Here is a 20,825-nt window from a genome sequence, read left to right on the forward strand (position 1 = left end):
CTGGGACCTCTGTTGGGAGCCCACACCACAGGCTCTCAGCACCAGGCAGCGAGGCTGCAGCAGTCAGCGCTGCTGGGCTCACAGCTGGAGCACCCTCCACCCAATTTTAAAACAGGAACCCCACCAGCAGAATTCTTGTCAATTTCACTGCTCTGGCTGTCAGCCACACTGACAGCCAACAGACACTTGGTTTCTATAGAGACACAGCGAAGCCGGAACTACATTGACCTAAGCCTTACGCCGCTCCTCGAGGTGGATTTACTAGGTCAGCATAGCAGGCGAGTTACAGCGGCGGGAGGAACACTGTAGTATGTACGCTTACATAATTAGGTCGACATAAGCTGCCTTAAGTCGATTTAATTTTGTAGTGTAGACATGCCCCTAGTGACAAAATCCACTACTACCAATATACTCTTTTTTTTTTCCTCTCTGGGTAGCCTTGGATAGTGGGCCTCTAATGTCCATGGCAACAGTGTGAAATGTTTCCTTGATTATTGGTAAGTGATGCAAGGGACCCTTGCAGCGTCCCACAGGCTTTTTCCATTTCTGACATAAGTCACAAGTGCTGCAGTTTTCCTTTACCTTATTTTGAATATCAAGCCAACAAAATTTTTTCTTTAACCTTCCATATGTCCTCTCTGCGCCCAAGTGACCTGCAATGGGACAATTGTGGACTAGTAACATTAACTCCACATGATGCTCTGAGAGCACAAACAATTGTTTGTAGGATTCTCCAGAACTTTTATTTTTTCCCCCTCATCAGGTCTTCTCTGCACACCCTTCCCGCTCCTGTAAGAGCTTTCCCTTGATCTCTTTATCTGGGGCATTACTGAGGACGGCGGCTTTTATGCTTTTTAGGGAGAGGTCTGCATCCTGCTCTGTAGCAAAAATCTGTTAAACTTTTGCTTTCAAAGAGAGCTGTCGCAGGTGAAAAAGACTCTCCCTCCCTCTGCCCTTGTGATAAACTACCCTCTCTCTGCTGATAAGGGAGAAGCAGCTTCCGCTCCCTTTTCCCTCCTCAGCAGTTACTTTCTGTGTACTTAGGGACATATTCCCTTTTACTACAGGTCACAATATCAACAGCTTTGGGCAGTGAGATTACATCATTCCCAACCAACGCATCAGATGGTAAATTCTCAAGAAGCCCCACCTTCAAAGTACCCCTTACACTTTCCCATGCTAATTTGATGCAGGCTAAAAGTATTGTATCTGTCCTAAAGCTAGCAGCTTCACCTCTCCTCAGGAAGCATACTACTCCCCCCATAATCACATCCCTCCTGACCAGGGAAATCTGAGCACCAGTGTCTCACCACCCCGGCACACTTTACCTTTTACTTTAGCCTTTCAAAGAACTCTTTTGTCTCGCTCCATGAAGACAGACCTGACAACATTAAACAGGGCTCCCTCTGCCACCCCTGAAGTCTGACTCAAGGGTAGCTGCATTAACCCGCATAGGATGGGGAATGAACTTGGAACCCCCATACTTAGGGCATTGACTTTTCATGTGATCAAGGGACCCAAGAGTAAAACCTTCTTTGGCCGGGGTCCAATAACTAGTTACTAGGAGGAGACCAGTACTGAGGCAGTGTGGACTTGGCTCCCTCAATCCCTTCCGTATTCCCACAGACAAACTGGGAATCCACTTTTACTCCAGGGTTTTGGCCTTCCCTGTGCAGCCTGAGTTCCCTGAATAGTCTCTCTTGTTTGTACAAGTCAGCTGTTTCCGCCGCTGCTTCCACTAATGCTGGAGTTTCTTCCCACACAGTAGTTCACACTTCCTTAGAGCCAACCTCGAAGAACTGCTGCTGGAGAAACTGATCTATCAACTCATCATGGCTATCTGCGTCTTTATTCTTTATCCATGTTCCCAAATAATCCACCGTCATATTCTCCATGACTTAACATATCAAATTTTTTGAGGTTTCTGAATTTGAGGCAACATTCCTCTGGTGTAATTTGATACCATTTTAATGGAGACCCTTTAAAAACATGACACCTCATAGCCTAATCTACATAGGGTGACCATATTTCCCAAGGAAAAATGGGACACCGCACGGGGCTGGCCTGAGTCTCCCTAAATCCCGCCACTTGGGGCTGCAGTTGAGAGCCCGAGGCCCGGCATCTGCTGTCATCGCTCGCCCCCCAAACATTCCTCTGTACCCCTTGGAAAGGAGGGGGGCACACCCCACCTTTTTGGCTGCCTCATTGAGAACTGTGTCATGTTGGTCCTCTAAGTCTGTTAATCCCTTGAGCTCAGTCACCTTTTGGTTATTCAGTGTGATCTCTTTGCCATTTATTCTGTTTACTCATCTTATAATTTATTTCCTTTACCCAGATAAACAAATTAATAAACTCCAACCTTTACTTTATTTGTTTCCAACCTTGTTACTTTTGAATCTCCAAGTCTCTGGCTTATAAATGCTGGAAGGGCGATTTTTGGTTAGCTAGCAAACAGGGTACTGATCCCGCCAACTACACCACTGTGACTTTTTCGGGGCACCCAGGGCTAACAGTCACCTTGTTACCACCTGCCTCCAGAATCAGGCAGTCTTGCATATATTTAGGGCCCTACCAAATTCATGGCTGTGAAATCTAATCTCCCGTGAAATCTGGCATCCAGCCAGGGGCTCCTGCCCTGCACAGAGCTCCAGCTGCTAATCCACTGGGGATGGGAAGGGAGGAGATTTCCTCTTCCCCTGTAGGGGCTGTTCCTGGGGTGGGTTAGACCCACCTCTGGGATCTCCTCCAGCTGCAGGAAGCTCAGATGGCTCCAGCTGTTGCCTCCCCCCGCCCCACGAAGCTGCGGAAGGAACTATAACCCTTCCAACTATAGCCCCAGCTGTCAGCCCCCCACTGGGACAGGAGACTGCCAGGAAAACCAGACCAATAGTAACCCACCCCCCATACCCTGTGACCCTCACTTCTGCGCTGCTGCTGGAGGTGATGCTGGCTTTACAGCTGGGCACCCCACCAGCAGCCTTCCTCTCTGACTGCCCAGCTCTGAAGGCAGCACCCCTACCAGCAGAAGATCAGAAGTAAGGGTGGCAATCCCAATAGCCTTGTGACCCCCCCACCCACCACCCTGACCGCATTTTGGGTTGAGACCCCTCACAGTTACAACACCATGAAAATTCAGATGTAAACACCTGAAAACGTGAAATTGCTTAATTTTAGAACCCCCTGGCTGTGAAATTGACCAAAATTGACCATCAATTTGGTAGGGCCCTACATATATTGCATGGCTGTTAACTCCCTAACAAAATCAGCTTATCAGCTACTCAAGCACACTCCCTCTTAAATCATGGGGAATATGTGCATAAGCCTACCTGCAAGGCAAAGACAAGGCTTGTAAGATGCACCCCAACCTCCTAGTCCCTTCAAAGTGGCTCCCTGTAGAATCCAGTCCCTGATCACTGGATGCACACAGAAATCCCAGATCCTCTGTTCCCAAAGGAATAGCGTATCTCAGTTTACCAGTTTTACCTTAGACCACCACGCCTGTATGACACACAGCATTTGATCTCAATTATAAAATGAAAAGGAAATTTATTTAAAGGAAGAAGAGAGATTTCATATAAAAATCGGTGTGACAGATGGGAACGGTTACATGTATATCATCATAACACGCATCCAAATTTAACTAACAAGTTATCCTTCTGTCTAAAGAAGCTAATCTTGCCCAAAGTTTATGAATATTATATATGTGTGTATGTGCGTGTGCACGCTCACCAGTATTTTTCCCTTTACACTGCAGTCATAAAAAATTTATAAAAAAAAAAATCCAGTGTGTGGAGACAATTTATTGAAATACACAATGAAATAGAAAGCCTGTCTCCTCTCAAAATAATATACATATTTTGAGCAGGAAGACAGTCAGAAAGAATCACTTTGAAAATGTACAAAGGCATGCTTAAAATATATAGCTAGCAATATAGAAATACGATTATTCATACTTACTTCAAAAACATAAATGTTTTATTAAAAAAATATGACATGTTCCATTTAAAACTTTCAATTCCATGTTGTTGGAGATTATCTTTTAAGAACACTCTGGCTTCTTTAGATATTATATGCAAAGTACAGAACATTAAAAGTCAAGGGTTGTCCATGCAGTGGTCAATAATAAAAAAGCACAATGCAGGGGAGGGATAGCTCAGTGGTTTGAGCATTGGCCTACTAAGCCCAGGGTTATGAGTTCAATCCTTGAGAGGGCCATTTAGGGATTTGGGGCAAAAAGCTGTCTAGGGATTGGTCCTGCTTTGAGCAGGGGGTTGGACTAGATGACCTCCTGAGGTCCCTTCCAACCCTGATATTCTATGATCATTTCCATGAAACACCTATGTAGTAAGCAGCCTAGATAGATGGTAAGATTTTAGTAGAGAATGTGGAGAGCCTCCCTTGAAATGTTATTGATCAATAACAGAAGTCAACACCAGAACAAACCCCTACACAATACTGAAATCAATAGTTATAAGTGACAAAGGCAAACATAATTGTAAATATAGTGGATACAAACAGAGATATGTCTACATCTCTATAGCGCACTCTCTCAGCTCCTTGAAAAATGTTCCTCCCCCATGCATTCAATCTAGGAACAAAAACTAATGTTAATAATTTGTAAGAATTAAGGATTCTTATGGCTGGGACAGATTGAGTGTACATACTGAACACTAATCACACATTCATTAGCATTAGGAAACATAATTAGTTATTTCCATCTCTTCTTGAAAGCCAAGAATCACATTTTGCAAATATGTTCTCTTTCAGACTTACCATTTGATTTTATTTCTCGGACATAGTTACTAGGAAACCATCCTGTTTTGCCATTGTGAGTCCCTTCCCACCAGCCTCCTTCTTCCACTCTCGTGACATGAATAATGTCTCCTTTTGCAAAAGAAAGTTCATCTTCATTGGTCTGTTGAAAACTGAATTTTGCTCTCACCACCAGCTGATGATTGCTGTTATCGGTCATGTCCTAAAAAGTGAAAACGCAAATGAAAGACAGAACTTTAGGTGCGTAAGGGTTATTTCATGACCAATATACAAGTCTCTTCATCAAACAGAAACATATTAAAATTAAAACACCATTTTTATCAGAAGCTGTACAACAAGGCCTGCAGATCCCAATATGCAAGGGTTCATCTATCTTGCCATTGTATTTCTATGATTTGTGTCTTTCAATCTAAGCAGTACTTTATCCCACTCAGACTTCTTAGAATCAGGCAAGGCCAACAAAAGTAAAATGAAAAAGATTTGTGCTCTTCAAAGATCAGATTCAAGATCTCTATGAACAGCACAAATTGAAAATGTCTTTGGCAACTACCTAGGGTTACCCTGTTTCAAGTTCCCAAACAGAAGACACTGCCGGGGGAAGGAGAAGGGGAGCCGGGGGGCAGTACAGTTGGTGGGCTCTAGGGAGGCGTGTGTGTGTAGTGGGAGGGGGTATTTAGGGGTGCTGGAGGGTTCTGTGTTCTGGGATGGGAGAGGATACTTAAGAGTGTTGCTGGAGGCATTATTTGGGGGGTGCTGGAGGGCGGTGCGTACAGCCTCATACTCTAGGTGAGGGGCAGCGTTACGCTCCCTGACACAGTGGCAGGATGGCTGGCACAGGCCCAGGACACAGCACCAGCCCATCAGTCAGCGGCTCCCTGCGGGGGTGCTGGGGCCTACCTCTGGCACCCCTCCCTGCTAGGCTCTGAGCTCAGCAGTGGAGCAGGCAGCCCAGCTGAGAGGCGCTGGCCAGCTCCACTTACCTGGCAGGCCGGGCAGGATCCAGCAGTTGTGGATGAAGGGGAGGGACCAATTGGAGCGCGGAGAAGACACAGGGCCGTAACCAGGCCAGGGCAAGTGGGACCCAGGGCGCAAAGCCACGGGAGTGGAATAATGACAGGGACCCAAGGGCAGGGAGCTCAAGTATGCTTGCTTGCCCCAGGAGCTAAAGAGCCTAGCTATGGCCCTCCAGAGATGGGTCTCTCTGATCTGCAACAAGCAAGGAAAAAATCCCAGACATTTCTTCACATTTCAAGAATCTGCCCAGACGGAGATCAGAGGACCAAAAAAGAGGTCATGTCTGGGAAAACCCGGAAGTGTGGTAACCCTACAGCTACCAAGAAACAGAACTGCTTCACTGGAAAAATGCTCTTTCCAAGACAGAGGCTGGAGGGGTGAGGAAGGGAAAACAGATGGACCTGAACCAAAATCTTAAAGTTAGATCTATGTCAGAGTTTGCATCTCAAACTTGTTTCTGTAATACATCACATTAGGAGAGTCAGATCTGGAGAGTTTGGATTGAAGTGTTTAAATTCTAGTTAAACTGGGGAAAATCATGACAACCCTGTTGTGGAAAAACCCACAAAGGTTTATTGGAAGTAACACAATTACTATGTGATACATTTATTAAAACAACCATTCTTCGAACGTAAGAATGGTGGTTGCAGAAGTATTTTTGAACATTCACAATGTGTTCTAGGTTTGTGTTAGGTGTTACTTCTTCCTCATTGATATTAAATAGTCCTTGGCTCAGAAGTTTAGGTTGACGACACTCATGAAATTCTCTTTTATTCATTCTATTTTCATTATTTGAGCAAATGGTAGTCACATCCTGGTCATATTTTTCCTCTGCTTTCTGGGATGGTGTTTTCAGCAAAAACCTGGACACAATAGTTAGTGAATTTATTTTGAGACACAGAATCAGTGGCAGCAAGTAGTAAAAATATTTGCCTGTATGGATGCTTATAGCCATTATCAGGTCGTATTTTGTATTCAACCGACCCTCTTACATTAGTATCAGTGCTGATTCTTTTTTTCCTCTATTTCCTCACTTGCAGCATCTATTAGCAAACCTGCAACTTTAAATCTAACTGGAGGAGTAAACGCAGGGTGAAGTGTTTCAATCATTACTTTGTTTGATTTGTGCCATATGCAAGGCGGTTCCCAGGGGAGTAGTGGGGAGTGAGGGGAACCTAACTTGTTTCAAGACTGAGCTTGATAAAATCACGAAGGGCATAATATAATGAGGCTGCCTAAAATGAGCATATGGTCCCTCCACAACTGCTATTAGCAAGTATCTCCAATGGCCAGAGATAGGGCACTAGATGGGGAGGGCTCTGAGTTACTACAGAAAATTCTTTTACAGATGTCTAGCTGATGGGTCTCACCCACATGCTCAGGGTTTGACTGATCGCCATATTTGGGGTCAGGAAGCAATCTTCCCCCAGGTTGGATTGGCAGAGACCCTGGTTTTTTTTGTTTTTTTTTGCCTTCTTCTACAGCATGGGGCACGGGCCACTTGCTGGTTTGAACTACTGTAAATGGTGGGTGACTGTAACTTGAAGTCTTTAAATCAAGATTTCAGGTCTTCAGTAACTCGCCCATAATTTATGGGCCTATCAGAGGAGTGGGTGGGTGAAATTCTGTAGCCCGGGGATGTGCAGAAGGTCACAATTCTAGCCTTAAAGTCTATGAGTGTATGTTATTAGTTTCAATGGGTGCAACCTTCTTGTCAAAGTGTTTGCCTTTCAGTTGTTTTTGGTATAATTACAGAACGATTTTTTGCTATTGTTCTTATGTCGAAGACTAACAGAGACTGCTCCAGAATAAAATTTGTTCAGAGGTTCTGGAAGGCCTGGAATTGGGATAGGACTTAAATGATCATTGCAACCATGTTTTAATAATGACAATGGCATAAAAATTCACCATGAGTGGCAGTAAATTGTTCCAATGGCTAATTATTCTCACCATTAAAAATGTATGCCTTAATTGCAGTCTGAATTTCTCTAGCTTCAACTTCCAGCCAAAGGATCAGGTTACACCGTTCTCTGCTCCATTCTCTGCCCATTATTAAATATTTGTTTCCCATATAGGTAATGATAGACTCAAGTCATCCCTTAACCTTTTCTTTGATAAGCTAAATAGAGTGAGGTCCCTGAGTCTATCACTATAAAACATGTTTTTTTATCCTTTAATCATTCTCACAGTTCTTCTCTGAACCATCTCCAATTTATCAATATCCTTCTTCAATTGTGGATACCAGAACTGGACACAGTTTTCCAGCAGTGGTCGCACCAGCACCAAACAAAGAGGTAAAATAACCTGTCTATTCCTACTCAAGATTATCCTGTTTATGCATCCCAGGATTGTAATAGCTCTTTTGGCCACAGCTCATGTTCACCTGATTATCCACTATGACCCGCAGATCTTTTTCAGAGTCACTGCTTCCCAGGATAGACTCTCCCTTTTGTAAGTATGGCCTACGTTGTTTGTTTCTAGGTGTATACTTTTATATTTGGCCATATTAAGACGCATATTGTTTGTATACATCCAGCTTACCAAGCAATCCGGATCTGTCTGCATCAGTGACCTCTACTCTTCCTCTATCAGTGACCTCTACCACTCCCCCAATTTGTGCGTCATCAGCAAGCTTTATCAGTGATGTTTTTACATTTTCTTCCAGGTAACTGATAAAAATGTTAAACAGCATAGGGCCAAGAACTGATCCCTCCAGGACCCCACCAGAAACACACCTGCTCAAATACTATTCCTTGTTTACAACTGCATTTTGAGACCCATCAGTTAGCCATCTTTTAATCTATTTATGTGGGCTATGTTAATTTTATATTTTTCTAGGTTGTTTTTTTTTTAAATCAGCGTCATACACTACCAAGCAAAATGCCTTACAGACATTTAAGTATTCTACATCAGCACTATTATCTTTATCAATCATGTCACCTCAGCAAAAAACCAGTGATAGGATCTATTTTCCATGAACTCATGCTGATTGGCATTAATTATATTATACTTCTTTAATTCTTTATTAATCAACTCCCTTGTCAGCCACTCCATTGTCTCACACGGGCTCTATGTCAGACTGACAGGCTTATAATCACTTAGGTCATCCTGCTTACTCTTTTTAAATATTGGAACATTATCTTTCTTCCAGTCTTCTAGAACTTCCCTGGTGTTCCAAGTCTTATTGGAAAAAAGTCAACATGTTGGTTCAGCAAGATCCTCAGACAGCTTTTATAAAATGCCTGGATAGTTATATGAACCTGATAATTTATAAAGGTCTAGCTTTTAGTAGCTGCTGTGTAGCATCCTCTTGAAATACTAGTGGAATGGGAAGAATGCTGTCATATGACTACATCATCTGTTTTTTCTCCAAATACAGAACAAATATTTATTAAACACTGCTGCTTTTTCTGCATTATTATTGATAATTCCACCATTTACATCTATAATGTATAAAATACCTGTTAGTTTTTTTTTAATCAGGGGGTAGCCGTGTTAGTCTGTATCTACAAAAACAACTAGGAGTCTGGTGGCACCTTAAAGACTAACAGATTTATTTGGGCATAAGCTTTCATGGGTAAAAACCTCACTTCTTCAGATGCGTAGAGTGAAAGTTACAGAAGGTTTCATTATCCACCTCCCACAGGATGGACCATAGGATAAAAAATACAGTAACATCTGCATCCGAAGAAGTGAGGTTTTTACTCACGAAAGCTTATGCCCAAATAAATCTGTTAGTCTTTAAGGTGCCACCAGACTCCTAGTTGTTTTTGTAGATACAGACTAACACGGCTACCCTCTGATAAATGNTTTGGGCATAAGCTTTCGTGAGTAAAAACCTCACTTCTTCGGATGCATCGAAGAAGTGAGGTTTTTACTCACGAAAGCTTATGCCCAAATAAATCTGTTAGTCTTTAAGGTGCCACCAGACTCCTAGTTGTTTTTGTAGTTTTTTTTTGTTCCTCATATACTTAAAAACTCGTCATTTTCCTTAACTCTGCTGACTATACAGTTCTGCTTGTGTCCCTTATTAATTTTCTCCAATTTATAGCTTCTGATTTATATTCATGACTATCAAATTCCCAATTCTTCCATTTTTGAGCGCTGCCTTCACTTCCCCTCTAAACCAATTCTTTTTTTTAAACCAATATGGCCTTCTTTCTCAGTTGTGGGATTGTGGCTTTTGGGACATCTAGTAACATATTCTTCAACAATTCCCAATTATCCTTCATATTTTTCTGATTAAATTTTCCTCCTAGCTGATCTGGCTCGTAATTATTTTCAGTTTTGTGAAGTTAATCCTTTTAAAGTATGAAGTATATATATCACTGGTGTGGACTTCATTCTGTTTGCACATTATAAATGTAATCAATTCCCGATCCTCTGTATCCGTCAAGAGGAGATCTAATGCAACACTTTCTGAATTAGGAAACTATCATCTATGATATTTAGAAGTTCCCAGGCTGTTTTAATACTGGAAGCATGAGACCACCAACATGTGAGATTCTAACTGAAGTTCCCTATGATCATGTAGATTTTTTTCCCTATACATTATAGATAGGTGCAAAAGGGGCCAGTCATCCGATTACTTTGCGTGATCAGGTGCTTGTAGCAGACAACAATACCCCATCTTGTGCTTTATCTGTTAGGACATTCATCCATAAGCATTCAAGATCAAACAGGCAATGCCATTTTTGACAGAGGAGGGCCACTCAAACTTACCCTCTCTTTTTTGCCTACTCAATCCTTCCTAAATAGATTATAACCCTTGATTTTCACATTCCAACCCTAGGAATCATCCCACCACTTTTCAGTAATACCAACAAGATTAAATTTATGCTCAGCGTAAGCAATTAGTTTTATTATTATTCTTAACGTTTCATTCAATGGCCCATTTCATCTTAGACTACTAAAGTGGAAAAGCAAAATGCTGGATCTGGGGCTCCTCCAAGCGAGAATTTTTTTATGCCATTGTCGTTATCAAAATGTAGTCCCATACCAGTTCCAGGCTTTCCAAACCTATAAACATTAATTTTATTCAGTCTTCACCATTTCAGAGATCACTCTGTGATTACACCAAACACACACGTTGGCGGACACAACACTCATTTCTATTCCCCTGGAATAGAAGCACCAGATCACACAAAGTAAAATCAAGACTTTAAAATCAAGATGCATTTCTGAACAGAAAAGCAATGTTGCATAGAAGTGTTTTACATATATTAGTTTAAATATTTTCTCTCTCTGAAGTCCTCTACAGCTGGATTCATAATAATGAAGGCATCTGGCTTTACAAGCCGAAGAATAACAGTGGCAAGGATTTTTAAGCTCTAGCACAGTGGTTCTCAAACTGCAGGTCATGCCCCATCAGGGGGGTGCAAGGTGGTTACATGGGGGTCACAAGCTGTCAGCTCCATGGGGCTGAAGGCCTGGAGCCCCCATTTAATTAAATTACCCCCCTCATTTTTAATTTATAAGCAGTGGGGGGGGGGGTGTCCACGCTCAGAGGTTTGCTGTGTGAAAGGGGTCACCAATACAAAACGTTTGAAAACCACTGCCCTAGCACATTTCCAAAGTACTTTCTGTAACTTATGTGGTCCATATAGAACACATCAGGCTGTATTGTAGTACAAATGGTTTATCTACCCTCATATGGGATGACTTGTATAATTAATCAGTTTACCCCGCACACATGTGCTCATGCAGATACAGCCTTTAAATCACACCACACACGTATACTATTTAATCATGTGTGTGAGGGAGTAGGAGCGAGAGAGGAAAAAACAGGCCCAAGGACTCCATCTAGGAACGCAGGCTACTTCCGTTAACCCACCCTGTTCGTAGTAGTTACAGCTCCCTATAAAGCAGCTGAGTGAATTCTACTAACTCATTCCAGCAGGTGCAGCTTGTTAACTTCACCAGAGAGGTTAGTGAGACTTTCTGATAAGAGGGATCTAGAGCCTGAGACTTGGAGGTCTCTGGAGGAAAACCTAGAAACAGCCACATTCGGGATGAAGGCTTAAACAGATTTACATTGTGTTAATGTTTCCCATACCAGTCAGTAAACAGTTCTTCAAACATGAACTAAAAGAGGAGGTCTGGGCTCTTCCTTCAAACTTTTTCATTGCTGAAAGGGATCTTTTTCTTGGAGCTCCATACTGTTTAGAGACAAGTGAGAGACAGGGACCTCTTGGTACCAACTGGCAAGTGGACACAGGGTGCACAGGCCTATACAGGGATCCCCTGGGTTTCATGAATGCATATTAGTTCACTGAAAGGTAGCATGTGAGCACTGGCCTGCTAAACCCAGGGTTGTGAGTTCAATCCTTGAGAGGGCCATTTAGGGAACTGGGGTAAAAATCTGTCTGGGGATTGGTCATGCTTTGAGCAGGGGGTTGGACTAGATGACCTCCTGAGGTCCCTTCCAACCCTGATATTCAATGATTCTATGCATAATCATGCAAAACATAGGTACAGATAATATTTAAGGAGTTAAGTATCTATACTGAAAAGATTCTTAAGGTCTTGACCTGGTTTAACTCCACCAGAAGGGGGACACACCTCAGGAATGTTTCTTTCAGGCAGGAGATAAGAGACAACTCTCTCGTCTGGTCATTTGTGTATCGTATGCCTTACAGAGTATGCCTGTTTACATACTGAGCCACATACAGTAAGAGATTGCAAAATCTACAACAGAGAAAGTCTACAGGATGGAACAAACAGCAGGAGCATGTCCTACTTTAAAATAAAGACAATGGATTGTTTGGGTATATCTTGGAGTGCCAAGCGCCACACTGGATCCGCCTAGGAGGCAAGCTGACAGCATGTCTGGCTCATGAAAGGAGGATAACACTTGGAGAGCTTGAGGGTTTGAGTGCGCCTATCGCTAACCTGTAGAGACAGAGAGGTCTGGGAGGCCTAGGAGAGAGTGCATGGGGCCTCCAGAGTTGGGGAGCTGACCCCCAGCAGGCACAGACAAGGCTTCCTCACGTGAAGGGCAGGTGATAGTGAGATGCCTCACAACCCCAGGTTCCCCCTGGAAGTGTCAGAACAGGAAGGTACATTTTGGTATATGACTTCTCTGCTAAACAACCTGATTTTGGAAAACCAGTGGTGAGGGCAGCCCACACAGTGTTTTGTGGCATGCCTCCACATTTGCTCTCTCTAAATCGGAAAGTGAGTCCAATGGCCAAGCCAGCCAAAAACTACCACTACTTCCTTTATAGAACAGGCTGTATATTCCTACACAGGCCAAGGCAGTTTTCATACCATGGCTTCAGTAATTAGGAGTCTTACAACTAGAATTTCACTGGGTTGGGATGTCCTGCAATAGATGTTCCCACAGTGGAGTTTTAAGAAAAAACTTGAAAAAATTGAATCTGGTTTCACATGTCCCCACCTGCAAGAGGGTACATTTTTTGACTATACACGGACTATAATGTGTTCAAAACATGGTGGGAAGTCAACTGCTCAGAGGATGTGACGTATACACGTACACTCACATAGTATCACAGTGATCCTATAGCTATTGCTGAGGAATCAATTATTACAAGTGCACAAAAACAGAACCTCTCAGGCCAGCATACTTTGGGGGTAAGAAGGAACTAGGAGCTATTTGAGGACTTTGCTGTTGGTAGCAGTCTCTTGTCCTCTGTGTATCCTGTAAAGCTACAAATCTGTTTTAACTATGAGATTCTCAATTGGTGGTAAACCCCATATTAGGTGTTGCAACACAGATTCTTAAGATGTGTATACCTGACACTTCAACAATGTGATTCTGTGTATGTTGGAACCATGTGTTGGGGGGAAGGGGGTAGGGGGCTCCAGGGTCTCAGTGTACAGGCTGCCAAAACTGCTAAGTGGCTGGGAGATCTTCCAAACTGCCTCCACCGGGACTGAGTGAGCAAAGCTTTAGAGGAGGCTCCCTTCCCTTGGAAACCCTGGAGAGTTGGGATGGCACAGTCCCATTGGAGGAGATGGAAAATTTGCCCTTTTGAGAGGTGCTTCTTTATTTAAAAAAAATAATAAAATAAAAAAATATGTATGCAGGCATACAACAAGAAGTGCTTAGTGTTACAACAGAAATACTTCTGGCTGCGAGCATGCAGAAGACTGACTATCTCAGAAGAGAATGAAAAAAAAGCCACTGCAACACACTGTAACTTTAGAGGCCCCAGTTATATGTATGCAAGAGCAAGAGAGTAGTCAGGGACTTGTGAAATTGGGTTCACCCATCTTGGCTTGCAACACTGTTTTAATCCAGATTGATAAAGAGAAAAAAAAATCCTTGAACATGATTAAATTCCAGCAGAACTTACCAAACTTCGATACTGTCCCTGAAAGAGTTTTGAAGTTCTACTGTGCAAAGACTGGGATCCAAGGGAATCAAAAGATTTTATCCGATGAGATGAGGGCCGTGCACATACGGAATCACTTCCTAGCCCAATGTCTGTAGAGATGACAGCAAAATACTAGAATTGCAGAAATTATATACACTTTTTACACACCAAGATCAAGCTTGAGTGCCTAAAGCAGAACCAGGGAATTTGTGGGTGCTCAATACCTCTGAACACAAGAAATAAGATCAAATATACCTAAATGTGGATTTAGGTGTCCAGTCTTAAGCACCCAAGTTTGAAAATCTTGGCCTAAAAAGAAAAAAAATCAAGAGACGCCAGAGGAACTCCACACAACCATAATATAGTAAGTCATTGATCTGGACAATGAAAACTGACTAATTTCCCCTATTATATTTTCAGAAAATTAAAGGTTTTGGGAAAAAATTCATACCAGTCTTTTTCTCTTATGAAAAACACATTTCTGAAGTTAAAATATTTATTCAAACAAAACAAGGTACATTAGAATGTCAATTAAAAACTATGCTTAATACCTACACTGGTTACACGATTTCAAGTGATTCCAGTCATAATTCAATCTTCAATCAACTCCCATTACTTGCAAGGGGCTAATTTAATCTAATCTCCTGTGACAGTGGCAGTTTTCTTCATACACATTTTTATGGAGGTCAGGAAGGGTGGGGGATGGATTCCAAAATTTTAGGAGGAGCGAAACGATTGAAAGTATTTCTCATTTTCTATCCACTAGCAGTCAAATTAAAGAGTCTAATAACCAACATCTTTTCAGTTGATAGTCAAAAGAAACTCAAATACATTATTTTTGCCTATATTTAAGCAAGCTATATCTGTTTCTTTGCCCTCTTCCTCCTACCCACTCATTCTCTCTTTGATGCTTCAATTTTGCTCATTTAGTTTTCATCCACACCCTTTATTTCTGCCATCATTTAATTAAAAAAAAACAAAACACTTTCCACTGCCCCCTTTTTCTATATTAATTTGTCTCCTTTTTCGCTCCATCGAGGCTTAGGTTGTTGCTGGGGGTGGAGGAGTGTTGTGGTGGTGGGCTTTTTGTTTGTTTTTTTAAATCTCTTCATTTGTTTCCTTCCCAACAGACCACACAGCTGTGACCTTCCATCCAAAGGAAGAGTGCCGCACTCCGCTTTCTTTAGAGCTCATCGGTGCTGCTCTTTCATCAGACAGCAACACAAAGTCACTTCTGATCTCAACTTTGGCTCTAGTGATCCCAAACAGCAAGGTAATCGATTTCATCCCAGCTCTGATGCTGTACTAGTAGGCTACCAGGCAACTCTTCCCCTTTTTTTGGGCCTCTCTACCATCGCCCCTGTTTGTTTGTAGCATGGACGTTCTGTTGGCTGGTGGAGAAACAACTATGCTCCTGCACATGGCACTTTCTCAGCAGCAGACTGAAACAGACACACAGCTTGCAATCTGAGTCTATAGCAATTGCACTTCCCCGGCAGTGCCATGTACAGAAACAAAAGGAAATGTAAGACACCCACCATTCGATGTCAGATTAAATCTGAGGGTAAAGCAGCTCATTTGGTGTGGCAGAAATGTAATGAGGGGTGTATGTATGGTGAAAGAATGAATGGAGCAGCAGGGAAGCAGAGGACTGTCGAATTCATAGGATGCTCTAATTCCTTCAAGAAGTTCTCCTAATACTCTTATCTTGTACCAACGACTCATCTTTATCTTTCAGGAAGATTATAAATATACTCAAAAGGAACAGGAGTACTTGTGGCACCTTAGAGACTAACAAATTTGTTAGTCTCTAAGGTGCCACAAGTACTCCTGTTCTTTTTGCGGATACAGACTAACACGGCTGCTACTCTGAAACCTATAAATATACTATGTTACAAATGCATAGTGTTTAACTGGTGCATTATTAGAGTTATTTTTCTCTCTTCTCACTAAAATATACATTTTATTCAGCTTGACATCTACATACTATAACTTGAAATCAATGGAGCACTTATATTCCAAACAGTTTAGAAATTTCCTACGCTAATTTTTTTTTTTTTAATCTCTGTGTTAATATAAGAGCTTAAAATAGGTTTGGGGGTTTCTTCCATTTGTAGTATGCCTAAGCTCTAATTTTTTTATGATACATTGGGAGCACGAGGGACTAGACAACATTGCACAAGACAGAACATTTCATTTATGGATCACAAGTTTACTACCAAGGTAGTTGTCTTGGTTATTTTAATACTCTTTATAGTCAACTTTAAAATTCCAGATATGAGAACTGACAGAGAGCAAGATATTTTAGAGAAAGGATAACCGTGACCTGAAATGTCTTTGCGATACATATATTACCATGAAAAAAGAAAACATATTTGCAATTTGTAAATGAACTGAAGCAGAGGAACCGACAGGTCACCAAATCCAGTGGTAAACCTGGAGGCAGTTCATCTCTGTGTTTCCAGATGGAAATCCCTACCCCCCACTTCCTGCTTTGCAAATGGAGATCATCAGGTATTTCCTCTTTGATATATTGCTTTGTTATCCAGCTTGTATTGAATGTGGTGGGAAGACCACTTTGAAACCCTCTTATATGTAAATCCTGTTTTTAAGAGATGAGTGCTGTGTCCTGAAATTCTCTCTTCCATGAAAACAGGGTTACTATGTCAGGACTTTTGTTGAGGTCTGCAACTACCATATAATAAGAAAACATTGCAGTTTTGCTCTGGTGTAGTACTTGCATAATATCTTTAATATAACTAACTGTTTCTTGTATCCATATTGTAAAGATCTATGATAACATTTGCTTTGCTGATAATGTTTTCTATTTTCTTCTCTTTTCTTTTTTTAGTTTAGTTTGGGCAACCTAAGGAATGCCTGTCACTCTCTATTTTTCCATTGCAAAATGTTATCCAGTACACAACAGCAAGGGCACTGCCAGAATGCCCTGTCCATGTTACCCCAATGCCAAACAGGAGGGACCACTCATATCTGGTACGTTGAGCTGTCAAAAAGAGGAAAATGATTCTTTACAATTTTCAAAAGTTTGAAATTGTTTTGTAGTTTCCAGGATTTGAAATTGATCAATTTTGTGTTTAATTTGTTCATGATTTTTTTTAATCCCCCCCTGCCCCATTTTCTTTTGTGAAACTGAAAAGTTTATGATTTTCCAAAATGGACAAGAAACAATTATTTTCAGCCACTGCAAAAACGAAAAGGCCAAAACGAAAAAAAAAATAGAAAAAGGGGAAAAAATAGGAGGCTCATTTCCCCCCTCTCCCCCCAATTTTTGAGTTAGTGGAAACAAATTAAATTCTGCAAAAATGCTCCAGAGTAAAGTCATTTTTCCACTAAAATCTTTTGAAAAAGTTTCTGCTAAACTTGCATAAAATACAGAATTTGATGGACTACTATAATTTGCATATTTTATCAACTATGCATTGCCTCATTTGCATAGAATCTCACCACCTTATGCCTACCACTTCTCTGATTCCCCACTTTCACTCCTTCAACTTTCCCCCATCCCTGATTCCCCTCTATCCCCTTAGAGTTTCTCCTATCCTCCTGCAATGTAGTCTGTGATCATAGGACATTGCCTGGAGTGTGCTAATCCCCATCCCATGTGTGCTTATAGAAATACGGTTGGAATGAGTGTTGGCATAGTAGCATTCGATCTCACTGACTAGTACTCTAGCCATATCCCTGTGCCTGTGGATAGGCTGGGAACTGTGCTCTTGGAAAGGTCTCTATGGTTAGAGTCTTTGAGGGAGGTAGTGCGGCTTAATGGCTAGAGAAATAGACTGGGACTCAGGAGACATGGATTCTATTCTCGCCACTGGCCTGCTGGGTGAACATTGGCAAGTCACGTCACCTCCCTGTGCCTCAGCTGCCCCATCTGTAAAATGGGGCTGACACTGACCTCCTCTGAGGTCTACTGAAAAGTGTTATATAATAGCTACATATTAATTACTATTAAGAACTCATTGGGGATCATGACAGCAGTCCACCAGGACTAACCACTGAAATACTGCCTAGAGTGCCTCCCACATACTCTCCCCATTAAAATCGGAAAAGTAACTGATTGGACGAGGAGTCAGCCTCGGATATTTAACAGCTCTGGCCATTCTACAAGTAAAAGGACAGTTCAGCTTGCCAGAGCATCCAGTCTTTGTTCTCCCTTTTGAAACATGAGCAACAACGTACGGTATTTAACACACAGACCACAACAGCCACTGGATGGTAGCAACTTTAAAGGAATACTGAAATGGTCCGCATTCACACTTGTGACTTAGACTGACGGTCAGCTGGTGACTCCATTGGAGCTATGCTGGTTTACACAGCTGAATATCTGTTCATACTAATCTACTAAGCCAGTGCAATACAAATATTTTCTGATGTAAAACAAAAACACAATTTTCCTTTTGTAATACAACAGATGAGTGTGGTATATTGAGGGCTGTGTTGGAACTGCAGTCTATTACTTTCAGAGTGGAAGAGAGGGCGTTTCCTAGTCCTGCTTGCAAGCTCGGGAGCTCTACAGGAAAGTGTGCGACATCTGACTTAGTCTGCAGACAGACAGAAAGCCTATATAGTAAGATGGGGTGGATTGTGCCTCTCTGTATTAGAGAGCAGACTGTTTTGTGTCTGTTTCAGGGTTTTTGTGTTATTGATCTGATTTCTAAGAAATAAAGTAGTGGTACGTTGCTACTTTCTAGCAAGAGTATTTATATTTTTATCTAACTTCGATGTGTTTATGCCATGAACATAACAACAATGAGCACAATAAAAAATGAGAAATTGCATTTGAAGAGTTACTGTCATACTAAGGAAAATTCACTTACAACTGACTTCTCTTTACATCCATTTATACAAAACTTTTCTCTTCTTAAAAGTTTGGAGTGTTTAAATAAGGGCCTTTGTCCTTAAAGCTCATCTTCTCTTCCTCATTTTGATACCTAATATGATGACCTAATGATTACTTCATAACATTTTCATGACAAAACAGTGCCCTGTCATAAATACAGGATTATGGACTCCACGCAGGATCAGAAAGAAACTTAATAAGGAAGGAGAAAGTCTTTAGTGGCAATCAGTCCAATCCTGCAAACTTTATTCATGTGAGTGGTATCATCTACTTCAATTAAGTAAAATTGACCCATGTGTAAAGATTGCAGGACTGGACCCAATGTGTATGTTTCTAGCATCTAAAGAAACACACACACTGATCAGGTACTTTTTAAAAAAAATTAAAAACCTCCACATTTACTTCACTGTGAAACCTCCTCTAAAAACAAACTAGACAATACTGACAAATCCTTTCAAGCTCCTTTAAAACAATGCAAGACTAATACATGGGAAGATGAAGAAAATATAAAGAGAAAACATCTCTGCAAAAGGACCATTGGCAGCATTTTTGGACATGTCAATTATATTAATTTATCTGAGCTGCTTAAGGATGACATCATAGATCCCCTTCCCCACAGTATGCATCAAAGCAGAACAGATTTTACTTACCTGCAGTTACTTTATTTAGAGCAACTAGGGAGCTGAGAACCTTGCTGAAGTTCTGTCCCTGATACAGATCATTTGCATCAAAAGTCTGAAAAGGAACAGGAAAATAACATTAGGACACCAGTCACTGAGAAAATACTATTAAAAGCTAGGTAAGTCTACAGTTACCAGGAATGAGAAAAACAAACACAAGTACAAGTACAAACATTTCTTACCAAATGTTTGTAGTAGCTTTTTAAAAAAAAAATACAAGGTAAGAATTAGTGTGCTTGTTTTTGTTTTATTTTAGACTAGAGACAGGGTATAGAAAGTTCTACTTGGGCACAGTGAGATATGGAAGTGTGAGTTTAAGATATTTGAGGGTTAATTATAATGATGTAGAATTAGTCCAGCTTTGGTAATTACAGTTTGCCTACCTAGATTCTCTCTATAGTTTTCAAGCAGAAAAAGTTATTCTTCCCATTGTATCTGATGGAGGATTACAAGGTTTGAACACATGCACTGATGGTCAGAGCCCTGGGTGCATGGGACCCCAGTAATGAGCGGGAATGCGGAATCAGCACTACACTCGGCTGATGCAGCAGCTCATGGTATCGGACACCATCAGGTGGTTGAGGAACATCTATCTATTCTAGAATACATCACTGGACATTGGCAATACCAGGAAAGATGATCTGGAGTGCCGTTGAGAAGCAGTCGGGAAACTAACTGGAATACTTCTCTGATGGATTATATCTAGCGAGGGACAACCTATCCTAAATGCTCGGTTACTGAGGGACAATCTACACTCATTGCTATATTTGTTTTCTACAACCAACTCTCTGTATTTAACTTTTCTTGAGTGTACCGGAATATTTGGATGCTAATATCTAAACTGTATCGTTAAATTTATTAATCTAAATTTGAGTTATTCCTGATTATGTACTATATCAGGGGTGGGCAAACTACGGCCCACGGGCCGGATCCAGCCCCTCAGGGCTTTAGATCCGGCCCGCGGTGCTGCTGGGACCACATCCCTGCGGCCCCCAGGCGGGGTGGCAGAGGTCTCCATGCGTTGGCCTTGCCTCCAGGCACCACCCCCCACAGCTCCCATTGGCCAGGACCAGGGAACTGCGGCCAATGGAAGAGTCAGGGGAGGTACCTGGAGGCGCAGCAAGGGCAGTGCACGCAGCGCCCTCCGCCCCCACC

General features: G+C 41.7%; 1 protein-coding gene across 7 annotated transcripts in view; it reads right to left on the reverse strand.

The window, feature by feature from the left end:
- Positions 1–20,825, reverse strand: part of ARHGEF7 (Rho guanine nucleotide exchange factor 7) — a 202,310-nt gene that overhangs the window by 102,249 nt on the left and 79,236 nt on the right. For all 7 annotated transcript variants that reach the window (XM_034758145.1, XM_034758150.1, XM_034758152.1 and 4 more), the window contains exons 3-5: positions 19,641–19,725; positions 14,106–14,236; positions 4,774–4,975 (exon numbers count right to left, since the gene is read on the reverse strand). In XM_034758145.1, the coding sequence (XP_034614036.1) occupies positions 4,774–4,975; positions 14,106–14,236; positions 19,641–19,725 (418 nt within the window). The remainder of the gene's footprint in view (positions 1–4,773; positions 4,976–14,105; positions 14,237–19,640; positions 19,726–20,825) is intronic.

The sequence above is a fragment of the Trachemys scripta genome, chromosome 1 (genome assembly GCF_013100865.1).
Source record: "Trachemys scripta elegans isolate TJP31775 chromosome 1, CAS_Tse_1.0, whole genome shotgun sequence".
Lineage (NCBI taxonomy): Eukaryota > Metazoa > Chordata > Testudines > Emydidae > Trachemys > Trachemys scripta.